This window comes from Apiotrichum porosum (assembly GCF_003942205.1).
Source record: "Apiotrichum porosum strain DSM 27194 chromosome Unknown scaffold_12, whole genome shotgun sequence".
Taxonomy (NCBI): Eukaryota; Fungi; Basidiomycota; class Tremellomycetes; order Trichosporonales; family Trichosporonaceae; genus Apiotrichum; species Apiotrichum porosum.
The window spans coordinates 19,309-40,453 of NW_021167119.1; the positions used below are offsets into that span (position 1 = coordinate 19,309).

At 60.1% G+C, this 21,145-nt stretch overlaps 5 protein-coding genes across 5 annotated transcripts; 4 read left to right on the forward strand and 1 right to left on the reverse strand.

Moving 5' to 3' along the window:
- Nucleotides 1-510: 510 nt before the first annotated feature.
- EHS24_002041 (uncharacterized protein) lies at nucleotides 511-3,986 on the forward strand (the record flags this gene model as incomplete). Its single annotated transcript, XM_028617791.1, has 5 exons — nucleotides 511-899; nucleotides 1,322-1,625; nucleotides 1,772-2,141; nucleotides 2,216-2,776; nucleotides 3,145-3,986. 5 exons carry the CDS (start codon nucleotides 511-513, stop codon nucleotides 3,984-3,986), a joined length of 2,466 nt encoding a protein of 821 aa, XP_028473469.1.
- Nucleotides 3,987-4,654: 668 nt separating this feature from the next.
- EHS24_002042 (uncharacterized protein) lies at nucleotides 4,655-7,852 on the reverse strand (the record flags this gene model as incomplete). The annotated part of the gene is made up of 22 exons (XM_028617792.1): nucleotides 4,655-4,734; nucleotides 4,796-4,853; nucleotides 4,893-4,907; nucleotides 4,955-4,982; nucleotides 5,024-5,074; nucleotides 5,120-5,169; nucleotides 5,217-5,324; nucleotides 5,364-5,423; nucleotides 5,463-5,504; nucleotides 5,543-5,583; nucleotides 5,626-6,208; nucleotides 6,259-6,318; nucleotides 6,366-6,470; nucleotides 6,515-6,613; nucleotides 6,694-6,747; nucleotides 6,797-6,850; nucleotides 6,901-7,151; nucleotides 7,188-7,218; nucleotides 7,275-7,370; nucleotides 7,412-7,514; nucleotides 7,589-7,653; nucleotides 7,820-7,852. The coding sequence occupies 22 exons, from the start codon at nucleotides 7,850-7,852 to the stop codon at nucleotides 4,655-4,657; spliced, it is 2,067 nt and encodes a 688-aa protein (XP_028473470.1).
- An 826-nt stretch (nucleotides 7,853-8,678) lies between these two features.
- EHS24_002043 (uncharacterized protein) lies at nucleotides 8,679-11,631 on the forward strand (the record flags this gene model as incomplete). The annotated part of the gene is made up of 14 exons (XM_028617793.1): nucleotides 8,679-8,738; nucleotides 8,798-8,965; nucleotides 9,015-9,134; nucleotides 9,177-9,320; nucleotides 9,362-9,656; nucleotides 9,697-9,818; nucleotides 9,858-10,142; nucleotides 10,180-10,281; nucleotides 10,321-10,430; nucleotides 10,475-10,616; nucleotides 10,654-10,808; nucleotides 10,850-11,150; nucleotides 11,196-11,336; nucleotides 11,434-11,631. 14 exons carry the CDS (start codon nucleotides 8,679-8,681, stop codon nucleotides 11,629-11,631), a joined length of 2,343 nt encoding a protein of 780 aa, XP_028473471.1.
- A 2,247-nt stretch (nucleotides 11,632-13,878) lies between these two features.
- EHS24_002044 (uncharacterized protein) lies at nucleotides 13,879-15,482 on the forward strand (the record flags this gene model as incomplete). Its single annotated transcript, XM_028617794.1, has 2 exons — nucleotides 13,879-13,884; nucleotides 15,237-15,482. 2 exons carry the CDS (start codon nucleotides 13,879-13,881, stop codon nucleotides 15,480-15,482), a joined length of 252 nt encoding a protein of 83 aa, XP_028473472.1.
- Nucleotides 15,483-15,504: 22 nt separating this feature from the next.
- On the forward strand, nucleotides 15,505-20,428 carry EHS24_002045 (uncharacterized protein; the record flags this gene model as incomplete). Its single annotated transcript, XM_028617795.1, has 5 exons — nucleotides 15,505-16,731; nucleotides 16,777-17,714; nucleotides 17,799-19,391; nucleotides 19,445-19,648; nucleotides 20,182-20,428. The coding sequence occupies 5 exons, from the start codon at nucleotides 15,505-15,507 to the stop codon at nucleotides 20,426-20,428; spliced, it is 4,209 nt and encodes a 1,402-aa protein (XP_028473473.1).
- Between the last annotated feature and the right edge of the window lie 717 nt (nucleotides 20,429-21,145).

Sequence of the window (21,145 nt, forward strand, 5' to 3'; positions counted from 1 at the left end):
GAGATCCAGCGAGACGCACCAGTCGCTTGCATACCTGCACCAACAACCTGAACGGCCTGAAAGACGCAAGCGCCGCCTGCCGCCATCCCCAAACGCCCCCCGAGCGCCCAACCCCGGGCACAGTCTCGAACCAGGTCGTTGGTACATTCGTCGATCCCCCCCGTATCGTCTCATTTCGGTCGTCCACTTTAATATCAGTCGTATCGCCCACACAGACGCGCTGCCGTTTCTCCCCGCACGCCTGGAAGCGTGATAGCTGCCCCCCCCCCCCCCCCCCCCCACCCCTCTTTCACACCACACCCCTCCATCCCATCCTTCTAGCGCAACGGAGCTGGCCATCTGGGCTCAACCCCATATTCCTCTCTCTCTCCCTCTCCTCGACGCAATCGCTCAAGAGCCTTCCACGGCTGACGGCATCTTGCGTTTCTCCTCCCAACACACCCACGCTCCTACTTTTTTTGATCGTCCGGATCAACGCGTCGCAGCGGTACTCTGCACACCAACGTTCACATGGCGTTCCAACTCCATCCAGTCCTCACTGCCGTTCCCGAGTCCGCACTCTTCGGATACGGACGCTCCCCTCCCTACCTCGTCGCTCCTCCTCTTCGTGTTCCTCCACAGGAGCTCACACCCCCGATGTACGCCGGGTTCGGTAACTCGTACTCTGCCACGTCGGACTCGTCGTCGGCCTCGAGCCCCGACATCCAGTCCCTCCTCCCTCCTCGTCACCGCTGGACCGTGCCGACTCCCCCCCAGCAGCAAGCTCCGTGGTTCCCTCCTGTCCAGCAGCAGGCAGCAGCAGCAGCAGCCTACGACGGCGGTTTTGACGGCATGCCCCCTCCTATTCCGCCACCGATGGCGGCCTCAAACATCTGGCACAACGAGTTTGAAGACCAAACGTGAGTCCCTGGTAACGGAGTTGACTGTCCGCTGCGCAACACCTTGATACCTTGTGGGGCGTGATGGTGGCGTATACCACCAACATGCGTCCGCTAAACGTGGCGGTGATACCTATCGGGCGCGGCGATTATCCTGCTGCCTGTTGGTCGCTGTGCTTCTTCTGTCCTGGGGGGACACTCCCGTCTCCGGCGACCGGTCCGCCGACTTTACCGCCCGCGGATCACACACATGTGCTACAGACACACGCGCGAGCGGCCAACACCGGCCCGCTCGCTGTTGGTTCCAATCCACACAAACACCCATTTCTCAGCCCCTCGGGTCGTGCTGTCAAAAAGTGGCGCGACGCCTCCGAAGCCTAGTCATGACCGCGTCACTTCCTTCTCCTTGTCATGCGCGACTGGTGGCTGACAGGCATATGCAGCAGCAGCGAACAGTACCCCACCGCCTCGAGGCACCACCCGTACCTCGCAGAGTCGTCGATGGATGCCCACCGTCGAGCACTGGCAGGTGCAGCTGTCGGTGCTTCCTCCATGGGGCCCGGCGGCCTCCGGATGGGGGCGGACGACCAACGTCCGCCTGCACCTCCAAAGTCGGGGCGTCTGGGCGTCAAGCGTCGTCAAAAGTACACTCGCTCCCGTACAGGATGCCTGGGCTGTCGCGCTCGTCGCATCAAGTGCGATGAGGGCCGCCCAGTTTGCCGCCGATGCCAGGTGGCCAAGCGCGAGGTGAGTGACTCCAGCGGCCAGTCGGGCTGTGCCAACCAACTCCTGTTGTTATGGAACAGCAGGGACACAACAATGTCCATGCGTGCGCATGGACGTTGCGCCACAAAGCCATCGGAGTCCGACGCTAACGTCTGTTTTTTTTTCAGTGCTGCTTTCCCGACCCGAACGAGGCCAAGAAGCCGAAACGTAACGGACAGCAGTCCGAGTCGGACAACGACGACGACAAGTACGACGGCTCAGGCTCGGTGGAGAACACCACACCGCCCACCGCCACCACCGACTTGACGTTTGAGCTCAGCCAAGCTGTCCCCGAGGGGTTTGGCATCGGTGGCGAGCCGCTGGGCTGGGACCGTGCTTTTTCCCGGGGCCTGAGCCCGTCAGCCATGGGCTTCGATCCCATTGCCGCGGGTCTCGATCTCATCGCTGCAGCTCCCACTGCTGGTGCCTTGGCGTCCTTGGTTGAAGGCAAGGACAAGTGGGCGGACGGTGAGACTCCGCTGCTCAGCACTCCCAACTGTGAGTTACCACCACAACAATGCAATGCACGGCCCGTCGACACGGTGAAAGCACGTCACTTACACGTCCACTAGTTCTCCTGCCATGGTTCCCCACGGCGCAGGAACAGAGTCTCATCCTTCACTACTGCGCAAACGCCGCAGACCTCATGATGGCGATTCCGTCCTCTCTCAACCCCATGCTGGCCATCAACTTGCCGCTGGCCCTCGAGTCTCCGAGGGGCATGAACCCGGCCGCCGACGCCCTCCGTGTCACCCTTCTCGGTATCGGGGCTGTGCACCAGGCTTTTCTGCTCGCCCGTTCCGGAATGAACACTGTCCAGACCACCGCCACGTTTCAGTATGCCGCCAACCTTCGCGACATGGCCAAGCAGATGGTCTGCCGTGCCCTCGATGACCCCGCCGCAGCTGCCAGCGACGCTGCGTTGAGCGCCGCCACCTCCCTGGCGACCATTGACATCTTCTTTGGCGGCGAGCACTGGCTGGACAACTTTGCCGTCGCCAAGCGCCTCGTCGCCCAGCGAGGTGGACCCGCGCGCATGCTCAAGGCCTCGACCCCGACTCAGCTCGCCGACGGTGTAACGGCTACCCCTGCGCGACTTCTCCTTGAGATGCTGGCCATTTACGAGACGCTAGGTGAGTTTATTCTCGAATCTGCCAAAATGCCACATTCCCCATCCGTCGTCATGTGCCTCGTGACGTTACGGCATCCCGCATGCGCCTTCCTCCCCAAAACAACTTCCCTTACCCGTCTCTATGACGAGCTCCACTGCACCCTCGTGCGTGTGTGCCTGTGTTGGAGTGTGGCATCTTGACAATGGGTGTTGGCATGTGAGCCCCACACGCTGGACCGCCTTGCGCGGTTGAAGCTGTTTGGAAGTGGCACCCGACCTTGTCAAAAAAAAAAACGTCGGGTATACCATGATGGGCAGCATTGTCCGACTTGAACCGAATATCACCATTTCCTCCAGTTTTTTTAGAACGAGGCACTGACAAACTCGCAGGATGCCTCACCCTTGGCCAGGAGCCAGAGCTCATTTCCGAGTCTGAGAACTGGTGGTTTGAGAAGAGCTCGAGCACGTACGACGAGCACTCGGTGGAGACCTTGTTCGGTATGAGCAAGGTCATGGTCCACCTCTTCTCGCGCATCTCGCGCCTCTTGGCCCGCGTGGCCAAGCAGGGTCGTTACCTCGAAGAGCCGCCCAAGACGACGACGCGCTCGGCAAACATTGGGCCCGAGGGCTTTATCCACATCGACTCGTCCTCGACCGGCCTGCTGCCCGCCAATGTCCTCCCCAACATTTTCCAGTCGCCGACTGGCACCGCCGCCCCGCCACAGGCGTCGCGCGTAGGCAGCCCGCTCGACGACGGTGCCCTGCACACCGAGGCGGCCAACCTCAACACGGACATTGACGCGTGGATCCAGAGCCTGCAGAACACGCAGGTCGTGCCCGTCGAGCACGAGCGTGTCCAGGTGGGCAACAAGGCGTACGCCAGCACGATGAAGATCCTCCTCCTGCGCATGGCCTACGGCCGCCGCCGGGGCGACCCCGAGGTGCAAGAGGCCGCGCAGGAGGTCCTCCAGCACTGCAGCGTGAGCACGGCCGCGCTCGGCATGAGCATCGACCTCATGTGGCCCGCGGTCATTGCCGGCTGCGAGGTGGACGGCGGCAGCCGCCAGTGGCTCCTGACCCTGCTCGAGGGGTTCAAGGCCCAGTGCTGCTTCGACGTCGAGACGGCCAGCCGGATCATCCAGGAAGTCTGGCGCCGCGTCGACACTGGCGAGCCCCGCGCAGAGTGGAAGGCCGTGTGCGACGACCTCGGACTCAAGGTCCTGCTGTGCTAAATTATATATACGCGAAAGAAGCAAAAAACACAACAACACACACATAAAGCACACGCAGTCATAAATTTAGCAACGACCGCTGTGCAGAGAATCAAGATATATATACGGATTTGTTGTATATTTGCGCACCTAACATGATGCTACAGTTTTGCCATGTCTCCCTCCCTCTTCCCAAACGTCTAGTGTGTCGTGAGCTCGCGGTGGCCGTACCGTGTCTTCGCGGGGTGTTTTCACCGTTGTCCTCTGGTTCTGCCGTTCATGCTGCCTCTGCCACTTGTGCCGCTGTTGGTGGGCTGCCCCATCGCTAATTGCACTCTGCCACATCGCCCTACGGATTTGCCTCTGTATGCTAAAGACAAGCCTTGGATTCTCAACTTGGGGTGCATGGGGGCGCAGGCGCGCATTTATTACATATTTACATGTTGTACAGCATGAGATGGCCGGCGGGGGCATGGGATGTGGGGGTCGTTGAAAATGATCGAGGTCGGAGAGATGAGGGCCGCCTCAGTTTGAGGCCAACGTTTCGTTTTGGGGTTCGAGGTCGGGAATGATAAGACGAGGCAACATGATGAAAACAAACACAGGATAGAAGACGGGGAGAAGACGAGAGAGAGAGAGTGAGAGAGAACGGAGGAAGGGACGACAATCTGGCGCCACCGGGACTTGCTTCAGAAGCCGTGGTGGGACGAGGAAGCCGAGTAGTCATATGCGGAAGGGTCGTTGCTGAGCGACTCGCGGGTCACGGAGCCTGGTCTCGGTTAGGGCTACCGAACATGTAGCGGGACCGCGGGAGTGAACTGGGATCTCACCTGAAAGGAACGACAGACGCGCCGCCGTGGATCTGTTGCGCGCCGAAGGGTTGTCGGCCTGATAGAACAGTGAGCGAGGCTGACATCGAACGCTTACCTCAGGGAATGGCTCCTGCGACGTGTTAGTGATTGCCAACATAGTGAGAGCGTGAAACGTACAGGCTTGCCCTTGAGAGCACCATTGGAGCTGAATCTGGTTAGCACATGGTCCTCCGCGCCTTAGCGTACTAAAAGATCTGGGGACGCCACTCTTCAATGACGTCCATGACAGCAGAGTTTCTGTTGCAGGTTAGCTACTGTCGACTCCATACCTGCTTCACTCACCTAAACTTGTTGACAAGCGACACCTTTCCTTGAATGTTGGCATACGACACCTGTGAACGACGTCAACGACTGCAGGTAAAACACTCAATCGCCATACCTGAAGGACCTTTTCGCTCGAGAACATGTTCCACTTTTTGCCGACCTTGGACTGGATGAAAGTGTAGAGCGCCTTGACAGACGTAAAGTTGACAAAGGCGTAGCCGACCTGCGCGCATCAGTATGTAAACGACGGTTGGGACCTCACATTGCAGTGGTTGTTGAAGTCGAAACGGAGGTACACGAAATCAAACTCGTTCGGAACCACCTCGGCACGTCAGCTTGTTGCATTTTCAACTTGACTTACCTCGCTCAGGATGTTGATCAGTTCCTGACGGGAGAGCTTGTTCTGCGGATCAGCGACGGCGTGAGCTGCTTTGCACTCACCGGCACATCCTTCACCATGACAGTGGTACGAGTATCGAAGCCTGGGCGGTGAGTGAATTGCCCTTCTACGATGTTGCACTCACCAGCAACGATGCGTTCAGGGAAGACGCGGTTCTCAGGAGGGATAGCCTGGCGGTCGGGGGTGCTCCAGCCAACACTCTGGCGCCGGCGAGCGCGAGCATTGTGGTCCATCTGGTTGAGCATGCCTTGAAGAGCTCCGGGGTCGGAAAGGTGACGGGAGATGGGGCTAACCTTGGGCGGAGCCTCATGAGGGTACATGTCGTCGACCTCGGGCCCGGTAGGTGGAGCCCAAGCAAGAGCGTTCCTCACTTGCGAAACATCACTCTGGACACGGAGACCATCAAAGCGGGACGCGAGGTCGTGGCGAGCTGACGGCGAGGACGGCTCGGACGCATTGAACGTAGGGTTGTTGCTTGAGGGAGGCAGGTAGGCTCCACTGCTGGTGCGGCTGTGGCTGTACGCCGCCGAGCCGAGAGTGTATGCGGAAGGCGACTGGTAGTCGCGACGACCGCCAAGGGGTTCGCTCTGGAAGGGGTCATCACTGGCATAGCGAACCGAGAGAACACCGTCCTCAATGGCCTGGTTGTTCAGAACGCGAATGGCGTCGGCGGCGCGACGCGTGTCATAATACTCGGCAGAGAAAGACTGGTGATGGAGCTGTCAGCTATTGAGCACCCAACAGACATGCGACTCACTTTGCCACTGGCGTCGTGAGGGGCAAAGGTCTTGAGGTCACCAATGGTCGAGAGGCATTTCTAAACCCGTCAGCTAGGCCTTCAGAGACGCCAACGTAGCCACTCACCTCCATGCCAACGATGGACACTCCGTGCGGGCCGTGAATCTGAACCCTAACCGTTGCCTCAGAGGCCTGCCACACCTGATCCCACTCCTCGCCGGACCCAGTGATCTAATGGTCAGCAGTATTCTCGGTGGCGAAGCCTGGGGACCTACCTGGCGGACGACGTCGGACGAGATGGTGCTACAGTGGAGCTGAACCAGTGGGTCGTTGGCTCCGAAGCGAATACTGCTGACTTGGAGCTTCTCGTAGACCTTCATGGCGTCGCGGGGTCGTAGAATGAAGCAATGACCTGTGAGAATGAGCGATGTTTCTATGAGTTGTTTCCACCCACCCAGCCCTTGGTGCGCAGGTGCTTGACGATGATGGCTCTGTACGGAGCAATGTTCTGATGGGACCGTTAGCACCGAGTGAGTGGTTCGTGACAGCAACCGCACCTTGATGATCTGCCTGATGTCCTCGCCGTTGGCCCCACGCGGAACGTTGTTGATCTGATGGGGCTTAGCCTTTGATGGGTGGCGTTGGAATCTTGCATGCTTACCATGAGGAAACGGCCAAGCTCTTCCTGGGCAGGCGCATCGGTTTTGAACGCCATCGGCGCGCCGAGGTTGTTGCGTGGCGAGTCAAAGCCGAGATTGCTCGGCGGCGTGAACAAGGTGCGACCGGTAAAGGCCGACGAGGCCCAGGTCAAGTCGGTGGAAGGCGTGTGAACGTCCAGGGAACGCTGAGAACGAGGAGTGTCGATGACGGTGCTCGCAGCGGACTGAAGAGACAGGCGGGCACGCGGGGGAGCTGCGACCGTCAGCGGGATCAAGACGTGCAACGCACTGCCGCGGACAAACTGGTCCCCGTTGGCCGCCTGTGGGTGGGTGAGTCAGTGCTCAGAGCTTTAAGACCAGGAGAGAAGCAACGTACAAGGTCCTTGGTAACACTGTCCCACTGAGTGGACACCTTGGCGGCCGGGGTTTCTATGGGTCTAAGAGGTTTGAAGACGGTGGAACGGGGATCAAGCTGTTCATCAGTGCGTGTTTGCGTCGGGGTTGCTGGCTCACCGTGGGGATCGGCTTAACGGGCGATCCCGTGTCAGTGCTTTTGGCCATCTCCAAGGTGGTGAGAGGCGAGGAGGAAACCTTGGGCCCAGTCGAGGTGGTCACACTGTTGCGTGTCAGTCCCGAGGGAAGGTGGGAGGGAAGGCGGGGAAGGAAGGAGGCAAGTCACTGGTAACGTACAGAGTGGAGGGCACCTGGTGGCGACGGCCTTCCTCCAGGGTGGGTGAAGGCGTACTGGCATGGCTCTGGGCTCAGTTAGCAGTTACCCAGTGCAAGGAGAGGCCCGTGACGACAAGGATGAGGTGCGAGCACCGATGTAGCCAGCCATCCGGTTGCCCGGTATGGGCCGCCCACCTGGGTGTGCGCGTGTCTCCCGGGTTACGTCGTGTACCGGGGCGAGATGATACTCACGGTGGAGAGTGGAGGCGAAGCTGGAGCAGTCATTGGAGCGACTTTTGAGTCTTAAGAGTCCATGAACTTGGTGAATGGAGAAGAAGGAAGAAGAAGAACAGTGATGGGCCTGGAGAGGAAGGAAGGTGTCAGCGGCGAGCGGGGAAGGCAGGTCAAGGGACTCTTACGGAGAGTGGAGGGAAGAGGTGGTCTGTGAGTCGGTGAAGCCTGAGAACACAGGAGATCGGGCAAGAGGGGGACTGGAAGATGAACAAGGGCGAGGTCGATGCCCAGGCTGGGGTTGAGATGGCAACGACCTAGAGAATGGAGTGACGGAAGGAAGAATGGGGTGAAGAGCAAAACAGAAAGACACGGGGCACCCAGAGGGGGGAAAGATGATGGTCTGGAGTGGGTGCGGAATCAAAAGAAGTAACACACGTCGAGGTTGATCTTGTCGACGCACGGACCACCGTGAACAAGACGAGGGTGTACAAGACGGTCGCGTTTTGGTCTTGCTGGAGAAGGTGAGAGAAGAAGAAGAGAGAGAACCAGAGAGCAGAGAGTGCCCTAATTGCTCTCATGCTCTATTATTCACACTGTCCGCTGCACTCCCACGCAAATGAGGGCAACCAGTGTGCACCACATCGTTTTTTGCCGCCCACAACTTGTCAACACACAAGGAGGACCACCTCCACCGGTCGTCATCGCCACGGACGGAATCAAATCGTCGCCACCCTGCACGCCTCCACGCGTCGGAGATGTCCCCCCCCCAGTTTCATGACGACGGGTCGTACACCAAGTCAATAACATCCACGCGCCAGACAGTTTGCACGGCACCCAGCAGCAGCTGAAGTCACCCAACGTCGTATACTGGAGCACGATGATGCGCCGGCAGCGCCCAACGTTTACGAGCGCCGAGCTCGAGCTCCAGCTCCAACAGGTGCGCTAGACCTGTGTTGTGTTTGTTTGAACTTGAACGCTCACACGTTGCCCCATCAGATATCCCTCGACCCAACGTCTGCGACCGCCGAGAACCTCGAGGCACTCACGCCGCTCATCAAGTCCATACAGGAGACGGACACCGAGCAGCTGTACCTGCGCAGTCTCGACCGCTTCGTCGAGGAGAAGGAGCACGAGATTGAAAAGATCTGTGGGAGCAACTATGAGGTGCGCCGGCGTCCCTCCCCTCCCCTGTTCGAGTTGACTGACCTGGCAGGACTTTGTATCGTCTGTCCTTACCTTATCTACGGTGAGGCAAGGTACGGGCCACTTGCGAAAGCGCATCGGCGAGCTGGACGGCCAGATGGGCGATGTCGGCCGCGCTCTCGGAGAGAAGGTGGGTTTGGTGCCGACTGGCTTTACCCATACTGACGTCCAGAAACGCACTCTGTTAGAGCAGAAGAAGGTCGCGAGGAACATGGACGACGCGATCGAGACGCTTCAGACTTGTCTCCGTCTTCTGGACCTTGTCCACCGCGTTGGTGACATGATTCGCGAGGGCAAATACTGGGGTGCACTGAGGGTGGGTCCTCATTTCATGACGGAGCCGTGCTGACCAGCCAGATGATCGAAGACCTCTCGCACCTCCCCCCACCATCCATCTCAAACACTCCCTTTTATCTACACCTTATCTCGTCCCTGCCGTCTCTCCGCTTGTCCATCAAGGACGCAGTCACGGCCTCGACCAAGTCCTGGCTGTTTGACATTCGCGAGTCTAGTGCCCTCGTTGGCAAGCTCGCTCTCGAGCAGATGGGTGCGCGTATCAAGAAGTGGCGCGCAAAGAGAGAGAAGGATGGTGGAATCCGTCTTGCCAGGATAGGCGGCTCCCTCGAGATTGTCAGCAACGAGCGCGTGGAATGTGGGTGTGAACTGCCGGCTCGGCTGTGCTGACCTCTCAGTTAACGCTCTCGATAACGACCAGATCAAGATCGACTTCCGTCCCCTGTACCAGTGTGTACACATCCACGAGGCTCTCGACTCCAAGGCCGAGCTGCAGCGCAACTACCAAGAGGACCGAAAGGTGTGTGTAACACTTAAAACGAGAGCTAACACAAACCAGACCCAAGCCGACCTGATCATGGCCGCGCGCTCGGCCACCAACCCGGACACGCTCATGACCACGCTTCCTCACCTGATGCAGGAGCTTGTGGGCTTCTTCATCATCGAGGCGCACGTGCTCAAGAGTGTGACTGATTTCCGCTCGCAGCGCGACGTCGACGACCTGTGGGACGAGATGTGCCGTCGTATCATTGGCGTCGTGTCTCTCGGCCTCAAGGGCTGCAGTGACCTCAACGTCTTCCTCGAGAGCAAGACGAACATTCTCCTCTTTGTTCAGACCCTTGAGGTGAGTTTAGAGCATGTAGCACAATCTAATCTCGCAGGGCTACGGCTATGACATTTCTGAGCTCAACGGTCTGCTCATCACCTTGTTCGAGCGCTACTCGGAGCTTCTCATTCGCAAGTTCAGCGCCGACTTTGACCATGTGAGTTTCGGTACTCGCTTCGTAACTGACACTGTACAGATCGTTCGCGACGACGACAACTTGCCCATGATGGTCAACGACCAGACTGAGTTTGACCAGGTGTCGGGCGTGTGCTGGCTGGCAACAGGCGAGATGGAGTCGTTGGCAATGTAAGTTGAACAAGCTTGGCCGCCTCGTCTGACGTCCTCCACAGGCAGGGATTCCCTCAACCCATGCCGTTCTCGCAGACATACCCCATGTGCTGCATCAACATTCGCGACTTTGTGGAGCAGTTTTACCAGTTTGCCGACGGCGTCACTCAGCACCACGTCGACATTGATGAGGTGTTGCGCAAGGTGAGCTCCTCGCCAGTAGATACAAGACTGACCACAGTCCCTCGACGACCTCCTCACGGTCCATGTCAGCAAGCAGACTGCCCACCGGCTGCGGACGACGAGCAACCTGTCCCAGATTGCCCAGATTGTTATCAACTTGGGCTACTTTAGCATCGCCGTCGAGGAGCTTGAGGGCGTGCTCATGAACCTTCGGTGGGTCACATCGAGTGTCTGCACATTGCTCACCCACACAGTGCGTCACAGCGTGGTGGCCCCATCACACTGTCTGCAGCCAACTCGTTCGCCGACACGCTGCGCATCGCCCAGACTCGCATCGATGCCGTCATTGCGTCCAAGCTCGAGTCGTTCTTTGAGCTGTCCGAGTACAACTGGCTGCCAAAGTCTGCTTCTGCCAACATTGAGCCAAGCACCTATGTGTTTGAGATGATCACTTTCCTCACGGCCTACGTCGACTCTGTCCTCATTGGCTTGCCGGACGAGACCAAGACGCGCGCGTACGAGAACGCGTTGAAGAGGATCAACCAATGGTTTATGGTACGTTGCGCAACACGTGTGGAGCTATGGGACTGACTGTGACAGGAAACGCTCACGGGTCGAGACGTGCAGCGGTACAACGAAGCGGCGCTTACCTTGGTTCTTGCCGACGTGACCTTTATCGAGACGGAGATCCAGCGGCTCGGCCGGCCCGGGTTGGATCACGTCTTTGATGAAGTCAAGCTGGTGAGTACTTTCTCCCTGGTTCCTGGCGCCCGCCCCGAACGCCTGTTGTCAAGCGCGCGCACGCGACTGATATAACCAACTAACCACCCACCCACAGTCCATCAATGTGATTCTGAGCGACGCCGTCCATGCGTTCCTGGAAACGTCCATTCGGCAGCTGTCGTACACTGCGGTCAAGCCACACCGTCTTTCGACCATGTTGTCCAAGCTGGCGTCTGGGTCGCAGGCGATGGGCGCACACAGCAAAGCCGAGCGGCGTCGCGCCGAAGCTCTCGAGGTCGCCCGAGTCCGATGAATGCCAACGTCACATCCCCCAGTAAATCTCGTACTCGTCGACACTACTACGACTACTCGCCGGAGACCCAGGATCGCGAGATCTCTCGCTCTCTCTTGCTCTCTCTCTCTCTCTCTCTCTACCGGCGGCGTCCGTCGTCCGTGGCCGGCCGTAAGCGGCTGTGCGCCGCTGTTGTATAGCTGACTTGACCCCTTCCTACCGCCATTTGCATGCATACCATCCGCACCTTTTGACCGCGGTCTCCTCTAGTAGAGGTAGAGAAGCATTCAGCATGAATGGGGCGTCGGCCACCAGTCCCGCAACTCCTGAACACTGGACCGATGCACCGACTTGCCCGATGGACATTGTCAGTGCACACGCCCGGAAAAACCGCCCTGTACAACCCCCCCTTCTCTATCCTTTCGCGCAGCCGGGACCTGCCTGCTCGCCCGTCGTCCGGTGCCAGGTTCGGCGGCAGGTTCGGCAGCAGGTTCGGCGGCGGCGGCGCTGTTGTCGCTGTTGAGTGCTGTTTGGACAGGGAGGGCGGCGCGCGACGCGGGCCAGGAAACCACAACACGCAAACGGAACGCGACCAGGCATCCGTGGTGCCTCGGCGGGGCACGGGCTGCGATGCGGCTGCTGTGCGGCAGTAGCGCCGTGCCCCGTGGCCAACGCACAGTCCCGTCCGTCCGGGGGCCGACCTCGGAGGACTGTTGGGCGCGGCGTTGCGCGTCCAGCCAATGTGGTTCGCTGACGACTGGCTGTAATGCCCGATAGCGACGGGTGGGCAGGGAGGCCGACCGTGTCCGGCGTTGTCGGGCGTTTCTGATTTGGACCGCGGACTCGGCCGGGTCGGGCTCTTTCAGATAGATGAGTGGCCGAGAAACGCGCGACGGTTCGCCCCCTCCCGGGCTCGTCTTGTCCCACCTCTTCGTAAATAACAGGACGGAATAAAAGTCGCAAAGTCAAAAACAGGTCGAAAAGGTCAAAAAAAAAAAAAAAGACAGAAAGGAAGAAAAGGAAAAATGAAATGAAAAAAAAAGAAGTTGAAACAACTCCACACACACCCCGCGGCCATGGCCGTCTGTTACCGTCTCTCCCTGCTGGTTGCGAGCGGGGACGACGTGGTTGATATGGGTCGGCGACCAAAGGTATGACGACGAGATGGACAACTGCGCGTTCGAGGAACAGCGGATCCGACGAGTGTACAGTACTTACGTACGCGCCCAAAGGACTCTCTGACTGTGACGGTAGTGGGCTTCTTTGCGGCCCTCGGCGGTCCCCCGACCCCCCCCCCCCCCACCTTTTGCCACCCCCACGCGCTCCACGCTCAACGCTCCACCTTGTTAGGACCTTTTAAGAACGAGTGGCCAAGCTCTGTTTGGCGCTTATGGACGGTACGGCGCAGTGGAGGTGGTGGTGGCTGCCTGGCGTCTGTGTGTCAGGCAAAAGATATGGTGGCGCCTCTTGCCGGCCTCGTGTGCAAAACACAGGCTTCGACAGAGGCACAGAGAGAAGGGTGTGGGGTCTGAGCCGCAGGAGACGGCTGTCTGGTTTTCTTGTTTTTCTGTCTGCATACCCGGGCGAATGTGCGTGCATGCAATGCAGTAGTAAGGGCGGAGAAAGGCAGGAGAAACTTGAACAGCTGGCCACGCCCAAAGGACGAATACGGCCTGCGGGACGAAAAAAGGCGACAGGGACAAACGGGGTTTCCGGGCTGTCTTGGGTTTGTGATCTGTGATGTCCTTTCGAGGCGCTCTCGCATGCTCCGATAAGAGAATGGCACGTGCGGACCAGTACGAGTGGCGGAATGGGCTTGCGGTGATGCGGGACGCGTCTATTGGATGAGCCTTGCCATCAGTGGCCGTCGCTGGTTGGCTGGCGGTCAGTAATGTGCCGATAACCTCGCGGCAGTCTCAGGGGTGTGGGTATAGGTGTCTGTCGTGCGTGGAGGTTTAAACAGGAAATGAAGGGAAAAACCGAGACCGCCTCGACCGCCACTGGCCGGCCTCTGACCTCTGACCTCTGGGCCGGGCGCTCAGAAGAGCCGAGCGTGTGCAAGGAGAAGGGAGGGAGAGAGGGGGGCAGGAATGAGGGATCTGGACAAGCGGGCGCCTTTGACGGTCTCTCTAGAGGCCGAGAGGACGGACGGCAAACATGGGTCCGTGGGCCGGAAATATGGAGTGGAACGGCCTGTGCCAAAAGGTCTGATGCCCCTGAGTGGCAGCAAGGCCGTGGACCCACTTTGGACCGCCTAGGATGTCATCCATGCCTGTGCATGCATGTAAAGAGAGTGCCTCTTGTGTGACTGATGAGAGGGGGGGGGGAGGGAGGACGACGAGGGTGAGCGCCAGAAAAAGACGCCGGGGATGCCACGCAAGCAAGGGTGGTGGTGAGGGAATGGCATGAGAGAGATGATGCAGCAGCAGCAGTCTGTGATGATGGCCCTGAAAAAAGGCAGCCCAGAGCGCCAGAGCGTGCCGAAAGGGATACCCGGGTAGAGAGAGCGAGAGCGAGAGGGTGGGTGGGGGCCTGGGTGGGGGCCAGAAGAGCCAGAAGGTCTCCCTCTCTCTTGACTCCTCCGGGGCTCTGTTCCGCGCTGGGCATGCCGCCGTGATGCTCCGAGGCACTGCTGGCTGGTGGCCTGGTGGCTCTGGCCGATGCCGCCGCAAGCGGACGGTGCAGGCCCGCCGCGCCAAACCCACACACACCATCACCCGCCGCCGCCCGCACGCCGTGCACTTTCAAGTCTCACCACAGACACCACACACCACCCACACCCACACACGCTTCCTCGCCACTAACTAGAGACTGCCTGTCCCCTCTCTCCCAACCGCCACACATCCACACACACACACACCCACACTCATCCCCCTCCTCCTCCTCACACTCTTAGATCGCTTAGCCACCTCGTGTCCCCCGTCACCCTCCCCTCCCCCCGCCTCGGCACTCTTCGCTCAACACCACTCTCTCTCTCTCGCGTCTTGGCCAACACCCAACATTTTGGCCCCCCTACACACCACCATCCCCCCTTGCCTTCGTCCATCCACGTTGGCCAGAACATCCACGCTACAGCATCGCCGCCCTTGCTGCATACACTCGGTGTATTCCCACACACACACACTCTCGTCGTCACAGTCTTGGAGCACTGCTGGGCAGATCCACAACACACAGCACGGCGCCCCACCCCCTTTTGCTCCGCACCACCGTAAGACGTGGTCCATCCCGTCTTTCAACACCCCCCTTCCTGTGCATCCATCCTGCGCGAGGTCTAGATCTCGCCGCTGCCACAAAGGTGGGTAGTTCAAGCAAGTCACATACACACACACACACACAGCTACAGAGCATCCACGCTACAGCCGGGGCTTCTGTCCGAGTCGACGTGCGAAGTGGTCGCGCGAGGATCGTGTCGCATCCTTGCCGCCGCCTTCGCCGCCTGTTGATTCGTTCTCCATCAGCGGCGCCCACCGTTGCCTTGCCTCTCCTCGTCCTTGCTCATTCCCGCGTGCACCCTATCTATATCCCCTCCTCATCCCTCCCCTCCTAGTTCCTTTACCGCGAGAGCAGCCTTTGTGTGTGATCGCAAGCGCGTTTTGTCAGCTCACTCTGCTAACACCCTTGCCCAGCCGCAAAGTGAACTCATTCACCATTTCGGCCAACACTCCATCCCCGCCCTTCGCCGGCCCATCTCCCCGCTCGACTACAAGCTCAAAGGGCAGCCCGCAGTCTACAACCTCGTCGACAGCCTCGGCTCGCCTCAGACCTATCCTTCCCCGGCCAATCGCGCCGAGGCCAGGTGCGGCGAGCGCGAGCGGTTCTGGGTCGGCGACGCAGTCCCCAACCGCTACTGCAAGCGGCAGCGGCGCCCCTAGTAGCAACGGACCGGCGTCAAAGATGGCCTCCAAGGCATGGAGACCCCCAACCGGGTCCAAGAAGGGTAGATTCACTGTCGACAGCGGAGGCGGAGTCGCCACCGGAATGCAGCAGCAGCAGCAGACGCAGCCAGCACTGGCCCCTCAACCGGTCAAGCCCGCTCCCACACCTTCTAGCCGTCCGTCTACAGGTGGCAGACCAGTAATCGCTGCATCTCCGGGCTCCAACATGCTGCCCCAGCAGGCTGCCCCGGGTAACAACTGGCCCTTTGTCCCTCCTGCGCAGTTGCAGGGCGGTGAGGGATTCCTCCTCGACCTCTCGACGACGCCCACAGCTGGCGACTTTAACAGCCCCGCCTCCGTCTTTGGTACCTCGGCATCTAGCTTCACTCCCAACGCACACGCTCAGGGCTTTGCGGCTCAGTATGCCGCTGCCCGTGCTGCCCGCGGATCGACTGCTGGTCCCCATGGCTCGACGACTCCCCTCGAGCAACCTCCATCGCCTTGGGGCGTCGACCAGTCTCAGTCGTTTGACTTTACTGGTCTCGACTGGAACCCGCAGCAGGCGCAACAACAACACCTCGCCCAGCAACAGCAGCAGCAACAACAGGCTCAGCAGCAGCAGCAGCAGCAACTGCAGCAGCAGGTCAACGAGGCTCAAGCGACACTCGAAGGACTCGACCAGAACATGCTCGCGAACCTCGCCGAGATGATTGCCCAGAGCCAGAAGAACGCTGGCACAATGCCTGTCAATTTGATGGGCGCCCTCGACCCCAGCTCGCAGATGTCATCGCCTGCCGGTCACATGCAAATGTCAGCGCAGACTCCCCCTCCGCCCCAGTTCCAGCCCCAGCCAACCGTCCCGCAATCTCTTGCACAGATGATTCAGCAGGTCCAGCAGGCGCAGGCGCAGGCAGCCATGGTCAACCAGCAAGCTCAGGCTCAGGCGCAAGCTCAAGCGCAGGCTCACGCTCAAGCGACAGCGATCGCCCAGGGCGGCAGTGTGCCCCGCTCCAACGCCAGTCTTCTGACGCGTCGCATGCAACAGGCGCAGGCTGAGCAGTCTAGCAGCCAGCCCTCCAGTCCCAGCATGAACCTCGCCCAGCAGGCGTTCGCGGGTGGCTTTGGCTTCACCCCTTCCCAGCGTCCCAAGGCGGCTACGGCCCAGTCCTGGACGAGCGACCGCGCCAACGAGACCCCGGCGACGACTCCCGGCGGTTCCAGCGACGCAGTTAGCAGCCCAGCAGAGGTAAGCAAAAGCGTGGAATTTAGTGCAGTGCTCACGCGTTTGCAGACGACTCTGTCAGTCAAGTCGTTCCGCCCAATCAAGCCTCGTCGCCCCGAGGCCACTCCCCATCCTCCGCCCGTCAAGCCGTCGCCCAAGTCGCTGTCGTTTGCCACGCCAGTGGCGACGGTCTCGCGTCCCCAGTCGCGCCAGCCGTCCAAGGAGCCCGAGAGCGCCGAGGACTGGCAGCAGAGGCTGGACATGTCCAACCTCCCTCCCTTGCCAGCTGGCATGAGTATCGCCCACCTCTCTCAGTATGGTCCTGCTGGCCTTGAAATGGCGATCCGGATGGGTATGGGAATCGCAATGAGTTTGCAGCAACCCAACTCTGCCGGCCTGTCTGCAAGGCAGGACTCGTCTACCAACCTGCGCTCCGCAGGCTCGACCAACCCGCCTTCTCCCGAAGGCGGTTCGGTGACATCGCGCCAGCGGAGCGGGGATGTCGTGTCCGAAATCCTCAATGACGACTTCTTTGCCGCACGTTCGCCACTGAGCACGAGTCCCACGTCGGCACTGCCAATATTTGCTTCCGGTCGCCGACCTTCCCAGTCTGGAGACCCTGGAAGTCCGCTGCCCGAGGTTCACCACCCAGAAGAGATGGCCAAGAAGGACCCCCTCGCCACCCAGGTCTGGAAGGCCTATGCACGCGCAAAGAACACGCTCCCGCACGGTCACCGCATGGAGAATTTGACCTGGCGCATGATGCACCTCACCATGAAGAAGGATGAGAACGGTGTCCCTCTGACCCCCCTGCAGCAGCAGCAGATGCTGCTGGCTCAACAGCAGCAGCTGCAGCAGCCCCAGGAGGACCGGACGGCCATGCCTCCACCTCCCGAGCCGGCGGCATTGCGGACAGTGCCGGAAATGGAGGAAGGAGAGGGCGAACGTGGTCGCCGGAAGGGAAAGTCACGCGTGGTTGGATTCAGTGCCGGTAACCGCGACTCTAGGTATGTTCCTTCTTCCCATACCACCACATCCACCACTCCAAACCACTATTCCCACCCCCGGCTACAAAGCGCTAACGCGGGCAGTGCGATGGACATTGACTGGCGCGCGGCATCACGTTCGCGCTCCCGCATGGCCGTCGACTGGCGTGCGGCGTCGCGCTCTCGTTCCCGCTCGACCTTTATGGGTGGCTACAGTTCATTTGAAGCCGTCAATGAGCAGCACGCACACAACCTGTTGGCGCAAGGAGGCACACACTCCAACTCGACTGCCAGCATGAACCCTTCGCCTGCATCGTTTGGCGCCGTCGCACGGTCCATGCCCAACAACTTCCCTGGCTGGGTCGCCCCCGGTGTCGAGATGGCCATGTCGCAGCCCTTGCATTCCGAGCTCAACATGGAGCAGTTTGTCAACGGCGGCGGCAAGGACTCGCGCGAATCGTTCAGCTACGAGAAGGAGGCAGAGGGATCGGGCCGCAGCGCAGAGGGCCAGGGCGACGTGTGGGACGCCATCCGTGCCGCCGAGGCCTACGACATGTTCTCTGCCAGCGGACCCAACGCCGACCAGGCCGAGGCGCTCAACCACCACCTCTCCATCTCCTTGAGCAGCAGCATCAAGCAGGAACCCGGATCTCACGTCGCCGCCTCGGAGGGAAGCACCAGCTCTTCAAAGTCCAAGTACAACTCGCTGCCTGGCATCAACGGCCCCGGGCTGTACGGTGCGATTCCAGAGAACTTCCATCCCCAGTACGGACTGTTACCTCGCCGCGTCCGCAAGACTAGCTTTGACCACACGGTCCGTCCCGGCGCCGACGAGATGGCACCACCACTGTTCAACCGCAAGCGCCAGGCCGAGGAGTCGCCCCATGGCGGACACCACAACCCCCTCCCCGATGGCGGCAGCGGGTTCCCTACGGCGCCATTCACGTTCAACATGCAGTCGTATGACAACTTCTTCGACCTCAACGCTGCGGCCGGCGGGTCGGCAGCTGCCACTCCTGCCAACGGCGACGCCGAGGACGCACAGGGCCCCAACACCTCGATCGAGTGGTCCCAAGGACAGCTCGCCGCCGGTGGTCCCGGGTTCGACGCGACATCGACTCTGTTCCCTAACGCGCTCGACCCCAGCTTGGTCATGCCGCCGCAGACCTCCGAGTCGCCGTTCGACTTCCAGCAGCTCATGCACCTCTACCTCAACGACCCAGGCGTTCAGCTGCCTCTCACACACGTCAACCCCTCGGATGTCCTGCGCCTCCCGTCCGAGTCGTTCTCGCCCCAGGACTCGCCCCAGGCGAACGGCCACACCCCCACTGCCCCGCCACCCAAATCTAACGGCGAGCGTCTCTCTCTCCCTGGTGCTGGCCCGCAACGGTCCAACTCGTCGCCCAACCTCCAGTCGCTCAAGATGATGTCGTCGGCGGCCAAGGGACACAGTCGACAGGGCTCGACCACGAGCCGCCCCAAGAACCCGCGCAGCGGCGAAGCCACACCCACCTCGGAAGTGGCCGACCCGCTGGGCGGCGAGACGCCGACAATGTGCACCAACTGCCAGACGACCAACACGCCCTTGTGGCGTCGCGATCCCGAAGGCCAGCCGCTGTGTAATGCCTGTGGCCTGTTCTACAAGCTCCACGGCGTCGTGCGACCCCTCTCGCTCAAGACGGATGTGATCAAGAAGCGGTGAGTAACAGTGCTGGATCTTTCCCGTATGTTCGCTCGTACTGACTTGTTAGTAACCGCACCGCACCATTGTCCAAGGAGTCTGGCCGCAAGGGCAGCAAGTCGTCGTCGCGCTCCAAGCCGTCGAGTCCCCAAGCAGAGGGCGCCGCCCCGTCCACTGCCATCCCCAAGCGCCAGCGTCGCCAGAGCGATGCCCCCGATAGCGGCTCGGCATCATTGTCTAGCAGCCTGGGAAGCGGTTTGACAATGACGAGGCTGTAAGCTGGACGTGGACGCTCTGGAGGATTACGCATCACGCATCCCCCCCTCTCCCTCGCCCCCCTCAAGACGCCGCATTGCACAACTATGTGCGTGCGCATATGTGTGTACTCTCGCTCCCGACCCACACAGCAACTATAGAAACGGGGTCGGTCCCCTTCCCCACACGGAATCGCACCCCAACCCCCGCTGGCCTGCCTCATCACCATTTTTAGTCTATTGCTCCTTTACCCTTGCCCTCCCCGCACCAACCCCTCCCCTCCCCCCCGCCTGGATGGATGGAGATGGCGATGGCCGCTGTGCTGCTGCCCAGCTCCAGCTCCTCCATCTCCATCCAAAAGGCAAAGCAACGCATCGGCCTTGCGCCTGTACGCACTAGTAGTGAATATAGATAGAGGTTTGGGCATGTATCTGTTGTCAAGAGCGTGAGCGTGGGCGTGGGTGGGCGTGGGCGCGACAGCGGCCCGCGTCACACGCACAGGAAACTCTTCCAACACATGGATGGATGGGCACAGCACACTGACGTTTGTAGCCGTTCGTCTGTACCCCCCGTGCTCGTCGCGCTGGATCAGGTGTGCGCTACTACTGAGACGGAACTCGGTGAGACTAAGCGTGAAGTGAGAGAGGGCCGTGTATATCATCCACTTTGGATGGAGCAAAACACCGTTGTCGCCAGGCCCAATGTGCCTCTATGGGCCGTTTTGGAGTCCCTCGTCTCGCCCACACCGGACGCTCACCTGCAAAGTCAACAGACGATGGGTGTCACCTACGCTTGTTGAGCACCTCCAGACCCAAAGGTGGGGAAGGGGAAACAACAACGGCCTGCTGTGTCGTAGTATGTCCGTCCGCGAGAGTCGCTTTGATCGCCGCGCACATCTGTCCAGGAAGCCGAACAAGATGTGAGGTGGTAGCAGGATATACGTCGCAGTAGAGAGCAGAATGGAACAGTCTGAATGACTAGGCGGTGCCCGTCGAGTGTTCGGATTCGAGGCGGCAGGTGAAGGAAAAAGGACCAAAAGGCGGTCGAAATGTCGTTGGGCAAACGCGACGAGGAAGGGGGAGGGAGAGGGGAGAGGCAACCAGCCGTCCGTTCTCCTTCTCTTTCTGTATCGTTTCCTCGTATCGCTCGCTACTACCACCACCATGTGGTCAATTCATATTGGATGCTTTGCCCAGCAGTCTTGGCACCAGCCGCATGGTGGCTAGTCGGCCCACGCGGACCTGGCCGCGCGGTCGGCTGGCGCCCCAATGGGGGCAGTGTGGAGAAAAGATACGAGACATCGGACGAGATAACCCCTCCCCCCACCCCGATGCGTCTTTCTTCAACCATGTCAATAGTGGGCGCCCATGCCAGTTATCAATGCGGGTTGCCTGCCAATGAGGACACCCAGCAGATACTGGCGAGGACATAGCTGATCAGGTACCACTAGTGCTATCAAATCTCCCATATCAGGACGTGTCCCCACTGGACGATTTTGCGTACAGATAACGCAAAA